General features: G+C 35.0%; 1 protein-coding gene across 2 annotated transcripts; it reads left to right on the forward strand.

Annotated features, from left to right (window-relative positions):
- The first annotated feature begins 1,610 nt into the window (after nt 1–1,610).
- On the forward strand, nt 1,611–19,496 carry LOC129902991 (ABC transporter G family member 24-like). 2 transcript variants are annotated; one of them, XM_055978812.1, is made up of 14 exons: nt 1,611–2,075; nt 2,256–2,332; nt 5,890–6,156; nt 7,729–7,792; nt 7,888–8,034; nt 8,236–8,270; nt 8,394–8,467; nt 8,765–9,696; nt 9,959–10,255; nt 10,663–11,154; nt 15,051–15,199; nt 15,285–15,574; nt 15,665–15,798; nt 19,222–19,496. In XM_055978812.1, exons 1-14 carry the CDS (start codon nt 1,798–1,800, stop codon nt 19,376–19,378), a joined length of 3,393 nt encoding a protein of 1,130 aa, XP_055834787.1. In that variant the 5' UTR covers nt 1,611–1,797; the 3' UTR covers nt 19,379–19,496. The 2 variants fall into 2 exon arrangements, with proteins under 2 accessions (XP_055834787.1, XP_055835285.1); XM_055979310.1 differs by lacking the exon at nt 7,729–7,792 and having other exon boundaries at nt 7,888–7,972.
- Nucleotides 19,497–20,434: the final 938 nt, after the last annotated feature.

Consider the following 20,434-nt stretch of genomic DNA (forward strand, 5'->3'; position numbering starts at 1 on the left):
ATGAAGAAATGTGACTTAAGGCCCTATGTGGTAACCTAGGACCTAATGACATAAATTATGCAAGTTTAATTTGTAATGATGAAAGGTCAATACTCACATTGCAATTATGTTATGAAGTGAGCTATTCTATGAAGTATGAATTTTATGAATAAGTTATGATATATGATAATTATGTTTACTATGTTATGTATTCCGTGGGATTTGACTTAGCACCAAGTGGACTTTGAGGTGGGGGGCCTACCAAAAGCCTTAGTAGCAACCTCAAGTCTCTTAAACTACGTGCCACCATAGGTTGCCTTCATGGCTTAGCTAAGGGATCCACATATAGCGTATGTACATGACCCACCTAGCGGGATATAGTCTACCTTGGCAAGTAGATTCTCCTTTCTTCTGTTGTATGAGGAGACATTGGGATTCTATGTTATAGCTCGCATGGTCTTATTGTCGGTTATGGTTCTATCCCACACATGTATGATCTCTTATGTACTTTCATGATATCAACTATGCCTTTCAAATGCTTTGACCTTTACAATTTTCTCATGACTTTACTTATCCTCCTTATCATCTTTTCAAAGATTGGTCATTGCATCTTATGATTTATATTATATGTCATGCCCTCATACTTAGTACATTCAAAAATACTAACGCATATTTGCTGCCTACATTATCTCATAATGTAGGGGTTGAGGATCGCATTCCCACACGTGGCTAGTATAGCTTATTTGGCAAAGTTTTTGGTTTGTCCTTATCCATCGAGGACTAGTGATGTGTTGTCTATCCTTTCTAAGATATTTATTTCTTTCATGTTGAGGGTGAGCTAAGGATATGTCTTAACCTTCGCCATTTTCATGTAGTAGAGGGATTTGTTGGACATATGTTTAGAGTCTGTGTTGTCAAATTCTTATACTCTTTAAGATTCATGATTTAGACTCCTTCTTATGTGATTTTCCGCACTTAATTTACCTTATGTATGCTTTATGATATGTCAAGAGGCTTGGTGGGAGCCCCTTTGGGGTTTCGATCGTCGTGTTACGACTAGGCCTTAGGTCAGATCGTGATAGTTTGTTTACGAATCCTCATGCACAATCACAATCACAATGAAATTCAATACCTTGTTAATACAAGTAAACAACATCCTTCATTGCATGAGATTATCAACTTGATGTCATTTTATATTTAGTCTATATTTTCCCCACATGTATTGCACAAATAATACTAACAAGTAGTTAACATGCAAACATTACATAAATTGAAAAATAATAACCCACGCCCACGATTACCCTCCCCAAATAACACACAACAAGCTGAATTAATTTTTTTAAAGTCACTTATAAACTAAAAATAAAAAGTATAAATTGGAGACGCCCAACTTTTAACTTTTGACCCCCCACTTTTTCAGCATTAAAAAATACTTCAATTTTCCTAAACACTTATAAACCCCCCACTTTTTCAGCATTAAAAAGTGCTTCAATTTTCCTAAACACTTATAAACCCCCCCACTTTTTCAGCATTAAAAAGTGCTTCGATTTTTCTAAACACTTATAAAACTATGCTCACTCTGCCGGCCCTGGTCAAACAAAAAGTTAAAAAGGATATAAATAAGGAAATTGATCCTCCACCGGTTTGGAAAGTTCAACGGGAATAGAATAATGTCTTATGCTACCCAAGACGTGGTCTTGTACGAAATGCAGAAAATGGGACCCACTATCTCCGCAGGTTCCCTTCTTTTTTAATCATTCACAGGCTCCATGACTTGTCACCCTTTTCCTTTCTTTCTCCTAATAATCGGACCGTGCTATGGCGGAGACTCACCGGCGTCGAAGAAAGTCGCCGTTGTCCACATTCCAACTGACCATCATTATCTTCCTGGTGAGCTTAGTGAATATGCAGTTCAGCTCAGTCAAGTTTGTTTGGAGTCAATCCATAGTCAACGGTGCCGGCACCGCCTCAGAACTCGATAATCCGGCTGTGCTTGATTTAGTTACTCGAACTGTATATAACCGTATATACAATCTGACGCTAAACCTTTTTGACAACGAATTTGCGGATAAATTCAAATTCTGCATTTTAAATCGGTAAATATTTGCGTTCTTTTTTGTGTGTGTGGGGGGGGGGGGGGAGGGGGAGTTGAATGACGAAGAGACAACTGGGAAAGTGAAATAATTTATAGTAAAAAGGCAAAAAATTGTCGGTCCAATTGTGGTTTATTCATTATATATTTAGCTTATTTTTAATGATGATATGATGTGTTGCAGAGATGAAGAATGGAACCATGCTTTCAATTACTCGTCTAATCTCGCTTTTCTCAGTGCTTGTGTTACCAGAACAAAAGGTACTTGACATTTTCAAATTTTATTTTCACGAGATGAAACGAGTGCTAGAGAGAGTCCTTTCGGACCTCCGACAAAAAGTGCTACAGAAATGTTTGGAAGATAGTACTAAGATGACTTTATGTACTCCGTGTCCCTTTTTTCCTTTTCTTTTTTATTTCATGACTTTGCGATTCTTATTTTGTGGTAGCAGCGATGATCAACAAATAAATGAGACTACTGGCACAAATTACCAACAACAGAAAAAAACGAGACAATTAACATCAAATTTATTCTATTCATGTAGATCACTTAGTGGTGTTCTTGATATCCTTTTGATATAAAGTCAGCTTTTATAGTAACTTCTTTTGATGATAAGTTTGCGGTGGTCGCATTTACGTTCACCTTGTTAGATATTACATCTAAACCGTTCAAGATATTACAATCTTGTGTATGATTACATTAGGCTTTTAAGATACAACATACACATCAATCTCTTCTTGTTTGTCCTATTTTATTTTGAGTGCACTATCAAGTTTGGGCAGCCCAGAGTAAAACCTACCAAAATTATCCCAACTCATAAAATGCTACTAATATTTGCCCAAAATCCTTTTTTTTTAATTGCAAAGTAGCTAAAGCTTCCTTTTCTCTGTTTCTTGTTTCTCCTACCTAATTCTCATGTTTTAGCCTTTATCGAAGCACTTATTTCTCTCGTATGCTCCTGTATTTTTGTCCACAACTAGGATCCAATATCAAATGCCTTCGAATATTAACAGCAAGCCATCCTCCTTACTTGCACTGTTGTATTCTCAATTGGCTGTGCTCTCGAGCATCTAACTAACATCAATCTTCCATATCTGAAGAACCACAAAAATGCAAAGAGCATCTAAGTAACATCAACCTTCGATATTTGAAGAACCACAAAAATTCAAAGAATACCACACCTCCAGTCACACCTGTAATTATTAGGACCAATTCAAATGCATTTGGGTTATCAAACATTGTTATTTCAAAATTCATCCAAATATTTCCTGCGACAACCTTATATTATAATGAGCTAAAACTCCATTGAAAGCCATTGAAGCTCGCTTAAGCTTGAGTTTGGAAGTTCGGGTTTTCGAAATCAAATTTTGTTTTGAGTGGCTGGAATAGATTGGTACATCTTAAGGAGTTTGAATCTCAATTTTGGGGCGATTTGATGGAGATTTAAGGTTGCTTGAGTAAAAATTTAATTCAAATTCAAAGTTGACGATGAACATGGAAGAAGATGAGATGTGTATCTCCTGTGTATCCTTTGTATATCTGTGTATATTCATGTATATATGTGTGTGAGATACACGTGTCAACAACATACCCAATGTAATTTCACTAGTGAGGTCCGGGGAGGATCGAGTGTCAGCCCTTATCTTTACCTTGGGAGGTAAAGAGACTGTTTTCAATAGAGCCTGAACTCAACGAAAAAGAAATAGCGGCAAAGACAAAGCTGAAGTAAAGAAGCCATAGCAAAATTCTATAGGAAGCATAACAAAACATTCCGGTAAAAGGAACAGTAACTACACCAAAATAATACTATAGTAGAAGTTCATGAAACTGAAGGAGTAATTCTGTGGTTACTAGTATGGAAGGATATGAAACAACATTCTATTACGTACTTATAACATTAATAGAAGAAAATATGGTCTGCCAGTAGGGGTACAAGAGGTACAGGATCTTACACAATGTATACAAAATTGTGGAGTGGATGATATTGGTTTCAAGGGTAGCAACTACGCAAGGTGGAATGGACAGAGTGATGATTACTTGCATATTTAAGAGATTGAACAGATGTCGGTCTGATCATGCTCCCCTATTGATATCTTATTCTGGGGCTACTATTCCAATTAAAATACCTTTCAAATTTCTTAACTTTTGGGTTAAGAATGACTCCTTCTTAGACACATTAAAAACACACTGGACAACAGACTTCATGGCAAACCCTTTCACTCTTTTTCACCACAAAATGAAAAAAGTGAAAGCAACAACGTCTCAATGGAGTAAATTCACTTGGGAATATTTTTTTCAGGAGATAGAAGCACTGGAGGATGCAAACAAAGTGCATGGAGGAAAGTTTGAGGCACAACCTTCTCCTAGTAACTAGGAGAGATTACACAGGGTTCAAGCAAATTTGAACAGATACCTACACTTGAAGGATGAATTTTGAAAACAAAAGGCTGGCATGCAGTGGTTTCAGGAGGGTGACAGAATACCAAGTTCTTTCATGCCTATGCTGAAGGCCGAAGTATTAGTGGAGGTTTTGCAGTAAACTATTCTGAAGGTCAAAGGCACCCTCATAGTTTCTATTGTTGTGCTGATAAGCAGATACAAAACATTAGAGATTCCCTTATACAGGAATTTTATGACTTCAAGTATGGGTCCAGTCGTTTACAGAGCTTGGTTTACACCAAAAAAGAAAGTAATATGCAATTCAATTTTATCCTCTGGATGAAATACTTGTGTCCTCAAAACATCTGAAGTTCCTTTCCTTCCCAACTGTCCACAAATGCATGCTGGAACCTTTCTCCGTCATATCTTTTGACTGACACCACCAGCTACACCAGACCAACATACGTTCCATTGTTAACATATGCTTAACATATTTCTGTAGAAATCATAGATTTAGTTAGGTTCAGATTGACCTTATATATATTTTTCATGTCAGGTTTGAGTTATTTTGTTTGCCACTTTTTCTCAACAGATGGTATGTGCTGAATCGGACCCAATTCAGCTCATTGAAATGGAACACTTTTTCCTTTTCCTTTTGCTCTTAGTTTTATATTATTGTTTTTTGTCTACTCGTTGATGTTTGTTATATGGAAGTGAAAATGATGCTGGAACAGACTGGATCTGGATGTGTGGAACACTAGAAGTGATAAGATTAGGAATGAGGTTATTCGGGAGAAGGTGGGAGTGACATCTGTGGCAGACAAGATGAGAGAAGCGAGACTGAGATGATTTGGGCATGTGCAGAGGAGGAGTGTCAACGCCCCAGTTAGGAGGTGCGAGCGATTGGATTTGGGGGTTATACGGAGTGTAGGAATAGACCGAAAAAGTATTGGAGAGAGATGATTAGACAAGATATGGAGCTACTCCATATGTCCTTGACCTTAGATCGAAAGGAGGGGAGGTCGCGGATTAGTATAGAAGACTAATAGGGATAGAATGGTGTTTTGCCATGTGTCGGTTTAGGGTGGTCGTAGGTCTAGGCATGCCTTTATAATTGTATTGTTATTGCCTTTGATTATCACATTACTTTGCTATCATTATTGTTATTGTTCTTGTCTCTTAAAATTTGCATCACTTTTCGTTTTTTGCCATTATGCTATATATATTATTTTTCTCTCTTACTTGAGACTGTGACTTTTGAGCCGGATCTTTCGGAAACAACCTCTCTATCTCCCTGAGGAAGTGATAAGGTATACGTACATCCTATCCTCCCCAGACCCCATTTGTGGAATTTCACTGGATATGTTGTTGTTGTTATTCGCTCTCTTCAGGCCTACAGTATAGTTCAAAGATCTGATGAAAATTGTATATTAAACAGGGGATATTCAAAGAAGGTTGTGTACTGCTGCAGAAATTAGTTCCTACTTCAGTAACACCATAATATCAGGGTCCAATTATTTAACACCCAACAGAAACTGTAATTTGACCTCTTGGGTTCCAGGCTGTGAACCAGGATGGGCCTGTAGCACCGACTCAGATCAGAATCCTGACTTGAGGAATTCTAGAGAAATACCAGCGAGAACTCTTGCTTGTCAACCCTGCTGTGAGGGTTTCTTCTGTCCTCATGGTCTTACCTGTATGATACGTAAGTATATATCCAATATCATCAACTTTTCAGAAAAAACAAAAACAAAAAACAGTACTAATAATGGCAAAGGATCAAAAATCCCCTTAAACTATGTGCAATGAACAAAAATACCCTCATTGTTATTTAAAGGGTCAAAAATGCCCAATTCCGAATAAATGTCTTTTCTTTTTAAACATATTTTTTTCTAATGATTATTTTTTCAATTAGAAAATGTTTAACTAGCTTCAATTTGAAAAATATTAAGAAATAAAAATATTTTCTATTTTCTTAGAAATTTCTTATCGTTATTTTAATGAAAATTAATGATGGAGTTACTATAAAAGCATTTAATAATTACTGTGAGGGTATTCCGATAAAAATATTACTTTTAAAGAACCCTATTCTTGTTTCTTTTCTTTTAAAATCACTTAAACTAAATAAGTAGGAAATAATTTTTTTTCTTCTTAATCTCATTTTAACAAATAAAATAGAATAACTCATGTACCTTTTGAACTAATAATATAGGTCATATATATAAGATCACAGTAACTTCATCATTAATTTTCATTTAAATTAATTTTCATTTGGATAACAATAAAAAAAATTCTAATAAAGTATTGTTTTTATTTCTTTATTTTTTCTGAATTGAAGTAGGATAAACATTATCTAATTAAAAAAATCAGCATTAGGAAAATAATGTGTTTAAAGACATTTTTTACCCATTAAGGAACAATAAGGGCATTTTTGACCAAACTATTGACGGCAAGACCATTTTTGGACCAAACTATACATTTTTGTTCATTTTACATAGTTTATAGGCAGTTTTGACCCTTTTCCGTATTATCAATTGCTTCTTCAACCATTTGTGAGGAAAAACTAAAAATTTAGAAGTTAATTCTTTTGTTGTTACAAAGAGTTGTAATTCAATTATGCTCTATTATCAAGGAAGTTATTTATTACTAGTTTCTAGATTCCTGTGAGTGGACAGTAAAATTCTTGTACGTAAGCATGCCTGCAGCAGTCTTATGGTAAAATAATATAAGAGATAACTAGCATACTGCAGCTTTAGTTGAACAAGGAGGCTTCTATTGTTGGTTTTTTAGAAAATAGACAAGATTGTCCAATTACTTGATTGTACATAGGAATAACAACCTTACAGTTGTTTCCTACTTTTTACTCCCTTTTCTGAATCCGGAGTTAAAACAGCCGGTAAGGTTATCATAAGCTGCTTGTAGCAAGGTTCTGGTATGATGTACTGAATCTGTCTCTAGATGATGATATTTTAGTTGAAGCTTTTTTGCAGATATATAATTAACTTATACATTGACATCCTTCATGAACAAGTTCCGTAAAAGGGGTTGCTGTTGACTCAGCGTACATAGTGTCATGTCCAGTAATTTGATGTTTTGCTACATTGCCTTCAATATATGTATGCATTACATGGAATAGTTAAGTGTTGTTCTAATTTTTACTTATTTTGGTTACATGTATTCAGCTTCTAAAATCTTAGTTTCTATTTTTTGTGATAAGTAACTTATTGCTGATTCTTAACAAAAGGAAAGATGCCTGATAGCTTTTTTATTTTTCTAGCCTGCCCTTTAGGTTCCTACTGCCCACTTGCCACACTCAATAAGAATACTGGAATATGCGAACCGTGAGTTCAGATTCTTGATAGAAGGCCTCTCTGATTTTCTTACTTTCTACTGCCCACTTTTTGTTTGCATAACATGTTTATTGGTATGTCTGTAGATATAGTTATCAATTACCTCCTGGGCAGCCAAGTCATACTTGTGGTGGGGCAAACATTTGGTCTGATGTTCGCAGCAGCTCAGAGGTATTTTGTTCCGCAGGATCATATTGTCCAACAAATACGGAGAAGAATCCTTGCAGTAGTGGGTAGTATTTTCTCTCAAAACACCTGAAATCTGGTTATCTTCTAGCTGTAAAATGTTCAAATAAGGCTTATAGCTGATCACAGAAATCCCTTGGAAAATCCTTATTAATTAGTTATACTTGCACCACACTTCTTTCGTGATATTTCATCAATTTTACGCCTCTTATGTCCTTTCAAGGCTAATCTTTACCCTGAAATTACAGGAATTACTGCCCCACTGGTTCTACAGCTGAGAAACGTAAGTTCCAGGCTGAGGGTGACCAATTATTTTCAGTATATTGTTTATATAGTTGTCTTTTCAGTATATTCTTTATCCAATATCGCTGCTTCATGTAACAGTCACCTCTTGATGGACTTTCAGGATGCTTCAAGTTGACTTCATGTAATCCAAACACTGCAAGTCAGAATATTCATGCATATGGGGCGATGCTCATAGTAAGTTTTGATTATTATCAAGTCTCTGCCTGCCTGATATCCCTTCATAGTTTCTAGCTGTTTCTTGGTTTATATAAAGTGAGAACTGGATTCAGTAATGCATTGTGGTTTCAATTAAAGTTTACTATTCTGTTGCCATAACCCTTCCGGTGATAAAAAATTTCAGATATTATTGTGCTACCTTCCCCGTGCTGAAATTGAAATTGGTTCCGCTCTTTAGTATTTGAATTTCTTCATTGATTGATGTTCAAGACATTATACCACCATAGGAGATTCAAGTCTTGTTCATCCTTGCAGGCAGCTTTAGCTACACTTCTACTTATAATTTACAACTGTTCGGACCAAATCATCACCATACGAGAAAGGAGACTTGCTAGATCCCGGGAAGCAGCTGCAAAAGTTGTAAAAGAAAAGATACAGGCACTAGCAAGGTGGAAAACCGCAAAAGAGGCTGCTAAAAAGCATGCTGTTGAATTGCAAGGGCAATTTTCTCGCAAGTTTTCTCGCAAGCGAAATATCACAATCAGTGACAAGGTCATAGTACCGAATGAGGAATATACTGATACCGATGGTAATTCATATCCATTAAAGGAGCACAGTACTTCTTCAGTGTCCAAGAAATCACAAAGCTCATCTGAAATAGAGGAAATAGGATACAGTTCCTTGATGAAGATGATTAATGAAATTGAAGAACAAACTTTTGATAGTTCGGAATCTTTCAGTTTGGAGATCAAAGAAAGAAATTTGAAAACCAAAAAGCCCAAAGGGAAAGATATTCATACTCATAGCCAAATCTTTAAGTATGCATATGCACAACTTGAGAGAGAAAAAGCTCAGCAACAGCAGAATAACAACCTTACTTTCTCTGGTGTAATCTCAATGGCCACAAATACTGATTACAAGAAAAGACCTGTAATTGAGATAGGTTTTACAGACTTAACTGTTACTTTGAAAGGAAAAAGTAGGCATCTGTTACGATCTGTTAATGGAAAAATCATGCCTGGTCGCATTACTTCCGTCATGGGTCCATCAGGAGCAGGGAAAACTACTCTCCTTTCGGCTCTGGCAGGAAAAACTGTTGGATGTACAATTTCTGGTTCCATCCTTATAAATGGAAAATCAGAACCAATCCGTTCGTACAGAAAAATCGTCGGTTTTGTGCCACAGGATGATATTGTGCATGGCAACTTGACTGTTGAGGAGAATCTATGGTTCAGTGCAAGGTGCAGGTATGCAATAGTTGGTTCCGTTAGATATTATGTCCTTGGGAATCTCCATTATTTTATCATTTTAAAACAACTCCTTGTAACTCATGTTATAATGATCAGCACAGGCTACAGTTCAAAATTGTTAGTTACTTCTATATCACCATATCAAGCAGCAAACATACTGTTCTATTGACTACTGCTGGCTTGTATCTCAAGTTGATTTGGTCCCTGTAGCTGTTAGTTCAAAATATATACTTGTAAACTTTTTGTATTTTTTTTTAAGGTTGTCAGCAGATTTGCAAAAGCAAGACAAGGTTCTTATTGTTGAGAGAGTCATTGATTTCTTGGGCTTACAGAGTGTGCGGGGTTCCTTGGTTGGAACAGTGGAGAAACGAGGTATCTCTGGAGGCCAACGGAAACGAGTGAATGTGGGGCTAGAGTTGGTAATGGAACCATCACTTCTGTTTCTCGATGAACCTACTTCTGGACTAGACAGTTCATCTTCTCAATTACTTCTAAGAGCACTTCGACGTGAAGCCCTTGAAGGAGTCAATATCTGCATGGTTGTCCACCAGCCAAGGTAACCTACATAATTTGTTGACTTGGAAACTGATACTACATTTACATTGATCTTTTCTGTTTATAGGTATTAGTCCTGCAACACACAACTACAAAATCATGCAGTTCCCAACTGTAATGTTCAGGAAGCTATAAATTAATTGAATAATTTTTAGAACAGAAGAAATCTTCTTCTAGCTAGTGGAGTTTCCTTCTGATTGATGGATATGCTTTCTGCTGTCTTGTGACTGAAATCCTTGCTTAGTCCTCCAACAATAGGCAGTTAGCTTTCATCATATATTGAAAATCAACCCAGAAGTCCACAAAAAACAATCAATTTTGGAACTGCAAATACAGTGAAGTGGACTTCTTAGGCTGCTAATTATTTCCTTTTCTCATTATCACCTTTTTGCCACTTTGCTGTTGCAGCTACACCTTATTCAAGATGTTTGATGATTTGATACTCTTAGCAAAAGGTGGTCTTGTAGTCTACCATGGTCCTGTAGAGAAAGTTGAAGACTACTTTGCAGGCCTTGGTATCGATGTCCCGGAACGAGTTAATCCTCCGGACTACTTCATAGATATTTTGGAAGGGCTGGTGAAGCCAAGCACCAGTTCAAATGTGAACTACAAGGAGCTTCCCTTGTTGTGGATGCTTCACAATGGTTATTCTGTGCCCCCAGAAATGCAACGGAGTGCTGCTGTGCTTGCATCTTCACCAGTGGAATTAAACACTGGCAATCAAGCAATTTTTGATCATGTAACAGAGGAAAATTCCTTTGCTGGCGAAATGTGGCAAGACATGAAGACTAACGTGGAGCGCCGTCGTGATATTATACTGCACAACTTTATGAGGTCAAAGGACCTCTCCAACCGGAGAACACCAAATGTTCTTCTGCAATATAAGTACTTCATTGGAAGGTACATATTCGCGAAATCAATTTCTTTTCATTGGAGAGTTCTTTCTGTGTTTTATTATGAATTAATAATATAGAAAAAAGCTTTACAAAAAGGTATGTTCAAGAATTTCTCAAGTATTGAACCATTGATCTGGGAATCGGAGTCCCAAATCATATCTATACCCATTACCCAGCACACTTTCACTAATTTTGACACTGCTCACAAGTTAAACAAAGTTGCCCACATATTTATGAGACCTAATATTTTCATGGAATTGCTCGATAATTGATATCATTATCTGTTTGCTGTTATCACAACCAGTATCTACTTATAGTTTAGTTAGATCAGTATTGACAGGCAAGCAATTTATCCAGTGTGATCATTGAAGAGGAGAAGTGTAGCTGAAGCTGCCTGCAAGAAGGAGCAATATTTTGAATCTCCTACAGTGGTCTAGTGTTTTGAGCATCAGTTTACAACCGTAGTGATTTTGTTGATACAAAAAGGAAAGATGATGGTTGTTAACATTCCCTTACACTTTGGTAGTTTGGGACACATTTGCTTATTCCCCGCTTGTGGCTAAAAGTAAACCCCAAAAATAAGAGCTAAGAAAGCTTTCAGAGATCAAGATATTTTTTTATCAAAATGAAGTAGGTCAGTCAATTTTTATAAGATCCACTACTTCCTCTCAAACAAAATTCCTTACACAAATTCCAGCGTTCTGATTTGGTATCAATCAAAGGGAATTCTGTTGTTCCTAGGATTATATGTCGTCAACTGAATCTATCTTGATGAAACTTTTCTAGCCGTTGGCAATGAATCAACTTCTCAAACATAAAAGTAAAGAAATAGAAAAAAAGAAATGTGCAAAAATAAAGAAATAAAAAAAGAAGTGCATCCCTCTTCTTCTTCATATGCCTACTTTTTTTGATCCCTTGTGTTAAGTTGTCATCTCAAGACCTATGGATAAGACAGTGCCTGTACACAGCTAGCATTTAAGAAAGTTCATCATTCCCTGTCAAATTACTGCCTCTCATCATTTCAAAGAGGCATTTTGTTTGTTTTCTTTCTTTTAATGTATCTGTGGTGCGATGGATGAACAAGGCATGGAAGTGAGACTTGCCACTCAACCTATCTCAAAGAGAGAGAGCTTTAAATATCTTGGGTCCGTCATCCAAAGTAGTGGGGACATTGACGATGATGTCACGCATCGCATTGGGGAAGCATGGACGAAGTGGAGGCTTGCCTATGGATTCCCGTGTGATAAAAAGGTGCCACCAAAACTTAAAGGTAAGTTCTACAGAATGGTGGTTAGGCCGTCGTTGTTATATGGAGCAGAGTGCTGGCTAGTGAAGAACTCATGTTCAGAAGATGTATGTTGCAGAGATGAGGATGTTGAGATGGATGTGTGGACATACTAGGAGTGATAAGATTAGGAACGTTGTTATTCGGGAGAAGGTGAGAGTGGCCTCTGTGGTAGACAAGATGAAAGAACTGAGATGATTTGGACATGTGCAGAGGAGGTGTGTCGACGTCTTAGTTAAATGGTCCGAGCGGTTGGATTTGGTGGTTATATGGAGGGGTAGGGGTAGACCGTAAAAGTATTGGGGAGAGGTGATTAGACAGGATATGACACAATTTCATATCACCGAGGACATGACCTTAGATAGAAAGGAGTGGAGGTCGCGTATTAGGGTAGAAATCTAGCAGGGGTAGAATGTTGTCTTGCCTTGTGATGGTTTAGGGTTGGTCTTAGATCTAGGCGTGCCAGTATAGTTGTGTTGTTATTGCCCTTTGATTATCACTTTATTTTGCTTTTGGTATTGTTCTTGTCTTGTAGAATTTGGATGATATGATTTGTATATATACTGTTGCTCTCTTTTTTTTGGGACTGATACTTTTGAGCCGAGGGTCTTTCGGAAATAGCCTCTCTATCTCCATGAGGTAGTGGTAAGGTCTGCGTACACTTTACCCTCCCCAGACCTCACTTGTGGGATTTCATTGGGTATGTTGTTGTTGTTGTTAATGTATCTGTTACCTAGTAGTTGGGACTATGTTTTAGTTATGTTAGTATGTTTTCTTTAGGTTATGTTTTCTAGGAGTCTTTTAGTCCTATCTGAGATTTATATTCTAGTAGAAAATATACAAAACTTGTAGTACTTATTATTGTTGTTATGAAAAAGGGTCAAATATGGCCTTAAAGTATTCAAAATTCAGAAGATATGCCCTTTGCTAAAAGTGTAGCTCGTCCAAATATACCCTTAATTTTAACCGGAGCCTCCAATTAACCTAATAAGGTGATTAATAAGAGAAAAGGCTAAATATGCCCTTATAGTACGCAAAATTAAGCAGATATTCCCTTCGTTAATAGTTTAACATTTCTTTAACATGTACAGTTTTAGCAGTTCTTTTCTATGTGTTTACGTAACAATCAGTTCTAAGCACTAATTTCTAAATCTGAATATAAAAAGTTCAACTCAAGTTAATATTGTTAATTTTTGTACATACTAAAGATGTAAATAATATGTTGATGTCCCTTATCAAATATATATATATCAGTGTAACACATGATCATATCTTTGGTGATAAATTGTAATTTATAAAAACAAATTTGCTCTTCAGTTTTCTAAGTTTTTTCACAATGATTCATGTATTCTCTGCACTACACTTGTGTACTAAATTAAGGATGAGATAATTTCCATCATGTTATTATAAAAATTACAACAGATTTTGTGTTAAAAGTTTAACTATATTGTCTAAATCAATATTTTCCAGAATGACTGCAACCCTCAAGAGTCGGTTTTCTCAGCGGAGAAACATTTTTATACAAAATCAGTGGGGTTGAAAGGGGATTGTGAGACAAAAAGTTAAAATTTTAACTTGGTTAACTCTGAGAAAATCGTATTTGATTATCATTCATGGGTATTATAAACAAAGTGCATATTTGTTCAGTTTCACTTACTTTAAAGGGCATATTTGGCCCTTTTTCACATATTAATCATAATCAGTTAATTAGGCTAGTACCGCTTCAGTTAAATTAAGGACACATGTGGACCAACTATTGAACGGTGAGGGCATATATGCACTAAACTATTAACAAAGAGCATATCTGCTCAATTTCTAATACTTTAATGGCATATTGGACCTTTTCTGTTATTATTATTATTATATTTTTGTATAGCATGGATCTAGGATGAGCTTAAATGGAGCGGCATGGTCAATGGCGATTCATAGAGCTGATCTCGACTTACTTGGGATCGAGGCTAAGTTGTTGTTATAGTGTAGTTGACTGAGGGTGATATCGAACTTGGAGATTTGACAATTATGTTGAAAATCAGGTCATTATTGGGTTATAGCATCAGAGCAGGTCTGGTTTGACTTAATTGTTGGAAAATGTTATTTGTTGTTGGCATGTATTTACTTATCCGCCACTGCTGGATGCATGGGCAAATTTATTTGATTGAATAAGCTTCAAAATTAGCTTCTTGACGCTTCAGTTGAATTCTCATATGTGTTTGGTATGAAGAATATTTTCAATGGAAAATATTTTCTTGGAAATTAGTTGGTTTTTTATTTATTTTCTAGTGTTGGTTAATTAAACAAAAAAATATTATCTCAAAAGCATTTATATATAATCTAGCAAAACAATATAGGAGTGGGAGGGGGTAGGGAGTGGGGCCTCGGGGGTGGGATGGTCAAGGGGTAGGGGTTGGAAGGGTACAATAAATAGAGAATGTCATTATGGAACTTGTTTTCCGTACTTCCATTGAGGAAGTCATTTCCCTCATTTTTAAGGAACATGTTTTCCTAGAGAAAATATTTTCCAAAAGTTTTGTTAAAATTGAAAAACATTTTCTGAAAAATGCTTTCCTCCATATCAAACACACCCTTGAATGTTTTTCTTTTTTAAATTATCCCAGGTTAAGTAAGCAAAGATTACGAGAAGCAAAAATGCAAGCAATAGATTATCTCATTCTCTTAGTTGCTGGAGCTTGCTTAGGATCACTAACCAAAGTGAGGGATGAAAGCTTTGGAGCACCTGGCTATACACACACAATAATTGCTGTTTGTAAGTTGAATAACCTTCTAGTTCAGAGTATAATTTCTTTTCATGAAGTTCTGATTCAGTTTTTATTTCTTATAATTCTCTTCAGCTTTGTTGTGCAAAATTGCGGCTTTAAGGACATTTGCATTGGACAAGTTACAATATTGGAGAGAAAGTGCTTCTGGCATTAGTAGCATTGCTCATTTTGTTGCCAAAGATACAATAGATCATTTCAACACCATGATAAAGCCTGCTGTATATCTATCAATGTTCTACTTTTTCTGCAACCCAAGATCTTCTTTCGCAGATAATTATGTTGTGTTACTGTGCCTTGTGTATTGTGTGACTGGAATGGGTTACACATTCGCCATCTTCCTAGCACCAGGTCCCTCTCAGCTAGTAAGCATGAATTCCCTGTGAAACATGTCATATTGCTACAATGTTAGTTTCTTTTCATACCTCTGACTAACATTCTTCATTAATACATAGTGCTCGGTACTTGTTCCTGTGGTTTTGACGCTCGTTGCATCTCGTACCGATGGTGGTAAATTCCTCAAGATCTTGGCAGATTTATGCTATCCTAAGTGGGCACTGGAGGCATTTGTCATCGCAAATGCCGAAAGGTATGTTACGACAACTCCCTATAGTGATTGAGCTATGTGTGGTTCAATGATTTTACTTTGAGGGATCTTTTGATTTGGATACAAATTATGATGGGATTACTTTGATGTGATAAATTATGCTGGGATTAGTTATGCGATGAGTCGTTTTTATTGCTTGTTTGGTTTGTCATCCCGATTCTCTATTCAGTTCCAACAAATAAAATAGAAAATCCTTGAGTAGTCTTCAAAATTATATTCATGGCATAAATTTAAGAATAAGTTGTTTGTTTACAAAAATACTTTCCACCTTATTTATTTATTTATTTACATTTACTTACTAAGCTTTAGTGATTCATTCTTAAAAATAAAATTTTCATCTTATTTAACTAAAATATTTTTGTGTATGCATTTCCATGATTGTACCGTGTGTTTTTAAAATTAAACTTTCATCTTATTTAACTTAAAAATAGTACTTCCATCTCATTTAGCTTTAAATAAAATTTTCATCTTATTTAACTTAAAAATAAAAACTTCATCTTATTTAGCTTAAAAATAAAACTTTCATCTTATTTAGCTTAAAAATAAAACTTCCATTTTAAGTTTATTAAAGTAAAATAAATTTTATTATTAAAATTCTCTACATTTTAATTGATGTATAAAATATAATTTTTAAGTGAGTAATAAACTATTTAATTAAAACATGTAATTTAGTAGTGAAGTGAACATTTTAAGAGAAGACAAAATATAAATAACTATAAGAATTAGACAAATAAATTCAACTTATCATATATTAATTAATAGAAATTGTATTTATAAAATGTAAATTTTTAATAGAAAAATATATTATCATAAAAACAACGATTTATTAAGGTTGTGAATGTTATTATAAATGTTGTTAAAATTTTTGTTAATATACATGAATGTAAAATGTTGTATATAAACGAGAGTATAAGGGAGGTATTTTTGTTATTTAACATATTTTTGTTATTTAACATACTTTATCCCAGGATAACTTAACCTGAGATTACTATTCCATTCTCGGGAAGAGAACTAATTGTTAATCCTATGATAAGCTATCCATCCTTTGCAATCAAACGAGGGATTAAATGGCACTTAAAAATTATTGTGGGATTAACCCTCATATCCATCACACCAAACGACCGCTAATACTTCTAGTTGTGCAAATCATGGCTTCCCCCCGACTGAAGACCATTCAAATGTTTGAATTATATGTATATAATATATAAGTAGACACTCTCTCTCACACACACTTGGGGTGAGGGGGAGGGGAAGAGCAGGGCATGACGTGTGTTAAGAGTGAAATAACCGGGTATGATGCAAAAGCTTACAAAGTAAATTTTGGATGATGATAAATAACAACAAAAAGAAATATACCAACAACAACAACAACAACAAACCCAGTATAGTCCCACCATGTGGGGTCTAGGGAGGGTAGAGAGAGTGTATGCAAACCTAACTCCCACCTTGAAAGATAGGGCGGCTGTTTCCGAAAGACCCTCGGCTTAAGAGAGAAGAACAAGGGAGGAGAAACAAAGAAAACAAGAAAAACAAGACATAGGTCAGTAGAGCCAAGCATATAGAAAACAATATAAAAATATGAATAATGAGAGCGATAAAGTCAGGGTAGGAAAGATCGGAGATAAAGGAGCATTAATTACTATAGATAAAATAGGATACTCAAAGTAAACTGGGCCAACTAATATAAGCAGTAATCCCATGCAAAAATCAAATGTTAATAAACAAATGAGCGCAACTACAACTACTATGGAAAAAAGATAGGCCACCTAGCCCATTATCTTAGTCTGAGTCCTCCACAGCCTCCTATCTAAGGTCATGTCCTCGGTGAGCTGCAACTGTGCCATATCATGTCTAATCACCTCTTCCCAATACTTCTTCGGCCTCCCTTTGCCCCTCCTGAAACCGTCCATAGCCAACCTCTCGCACCTCCGCACTGGGGCATCTGTGTCTCTCCTCTTCACATGCCCAAACCATCTCAGTCTCGCTTCCCGCATCTTGTCCTCCACCGAAAAAGAAATATACCAAAAAAATATATTCCCTCCAATTCAATTTATATTAGTTTGACTTCGCATGATGTTTAAGGAAAAAAGAAGACTTTCAAATCTTGTGGTCTTAAACTTAAGATGAGTATAATGTATGAAAATGCCCTTTTAATTTTGTGGTTTTGAATATGTCATGTAGGATATTGGGCGTAAAATGTTACTAAATATAGGAAGAGACATTCTTTTTAAAAGGAATTATAATGAAAAGTAAAACAAACAAATTTAAACGGAGAGAGTAATAATTTAATATGATTTGGTCAATTGACCTACATATGAAAAAATTTACTAATAAAAAGAGAGTACTGAAAATATCTAGAAACAAGACTCAACTCTAAATGATTTCAGTGTGGATGTTGTGAAGTGTGAAGGAATCATCTTTCAGTGTGGATGTTGTGAAGTGTGAAGGAATCATCAATGTATAGACCTCCGAAATATTTTTCTTCAAGATATCAGCCGAATATGAAAGAATAAGGTAAGAAAATCAGAATAAACACCTAACAATTGATCCCCTGGGCCTTAATTTTCTATCAAAATAAACTTGATTCGCCTTCTTTACATAATATTCAATATATGACTGCTGCTTGCCATTTTTAAAATTTTAACGGTTTGTGGAATTTTCTCGTCATTTGTGTTGGAAAAAACACCGACTAATTTTCATTTTTTTCGTACCTCCTTCAAGTAGAAAATAATAATAGAGAAATTAAAGAAAATAAAAAAAACACAAAATATAACGTGGAAATTCAATGCGGAAAAAACCACGGACCACCTAGAAAAATATTTACTATATGAAAAATTGTTACAACCATATAATACACAATATTTCTCTCACACACCCCAATACCTAAAATACCATCCCTAATCCCTCAATGGTAAAAAATACAATACCATGTATTTTATACATTTTGATATTTGATGTATTTTTTGGTGTACATACAAACAATGGAGCTAAGCTTCTTAAATAGCTAACAAAAACTATTTTTACTTGCTATCCCACCGATGTGGGATAGCCAACATTTTTGACTGATTTTTTCTTTCTTTTTTCAAATCAATCACCAACAATTTGCTCGCTTAGATTCTTAGCCTCTTAGGGTGTGTTCCATATGAAGGAAAATACTACTACAACAACAACATACCCAATGTATTTCCACAAGTTAGATCAAAATGCAAACATAGAAAATGCACTATTTACTTTATATCATAGATGGATCGCTATTTGAATGATTTTCCACAAACAATGTAAAAAATTGAAAATGCACCAAAGTAGTGTTTCTGTATATATCAATCTTAAATTTGCGAAATACATTATTGCACATAATTTCAAATTTGAATGCACGTAATAAATCATTATATTGTGTGATTTCAGGTATTATGGTGTGTGGCTCATAACTCGTTGTGGCGCACTTATGAACTGGGGATACAGTCTTCATGATTGGGGTCTTTGTTTGTTCATTCTCCTCCTCATAGGTTTAGGTAGTCGAATCATTGCTTTCATTGGCATGCTAAGCTTCCAAAAGAAGTAAGAATTGATAATTCATGTCAGTTCTCTTTGTCGTTAAATCATTTTGTCCAGAGGATTCTATCTTCCGTTGCTGATATATATAGTTCCTCATATTCTGCAATGAAATTATTGAGCTCTTCTATTCAGTTTAACAACATTGACCCGCATTATTTGCACAAAAGAAAAAAAGAAAAAACACCACATATACCCTTATACTATTCAAAATACATTAAATATACCTTTATACTTTGGCGCTAATTTAGCCGGAAAGTGACAAAATCAGAAACAAATAATCCATCCTTCATTACATTCTTCTCCTCCCCCTCCTACTAAAGTTCCACCTGCTCAATCTTTATTGTATATAGTTTCAAATTAACTTCAAAATATGCAGACCTTTTAATTTTTCTATAATTTTTTCTGTAATATTTTGCCACAGCAAGGGCTACTAGGTCAAATTGTAAGGAGAAATTGTTTTTAGCCCAACTCCAAATCATAGCGATTATAATTAATTAAGGAGATCTGATCTCATTATATAGCCTCCTAAGATATCATATCATCAGTAGTCTAAAATTAATTAGATAACATATGTGATTCATAAAAGAGAACTTGTTCTTCTAGTAGGGAAAGTGGAAGAGTAGGATGAACCACAATTGAATTTTATTGGTCGATCGTGGTTGTCACTATATTTTGGATCAAACTCTTATACCGCAGTCTAAATCCTAATTGATTGAGAAGAGAACAGAGCGTATATGATTACTTTAGTCTTTGTATCGTTTATATTTTTTTATCTATAATTACACACATCATATATGTGTTTAAATAAAAATTATTAGGGCTAACTAATTATCCTAAGGGAAACTACATAGATATATTATATTAAGAAAATATATACCATTTATAACAATAATATTTTTATTTTTGCTAAAAACTTATAATACATTTATAATACAGTTTTAATACACATTACAATTTTTTTATAAAACACCTACAATATAAATTTTATTGATTGGTAATACATTTATCACACAATTTAATACAATTATAATACACCGTGTCGATCTTTTTGCTAAGAAAACAT

The sequence above is a fragment of the Solanum dulcamara genome, chromosome 1 (genome assembly GCF_947179165.1).
Source record: "Solanum dulcamara chromosome 1, daSolDulc1.2, whole genome shotgun sequence".
NCBI lineage: Eukaryota > Viridiplantae > Streptophyta > Magnoliopsida > Solanales > Solanaceae > Solanum > Solanum dulcamara.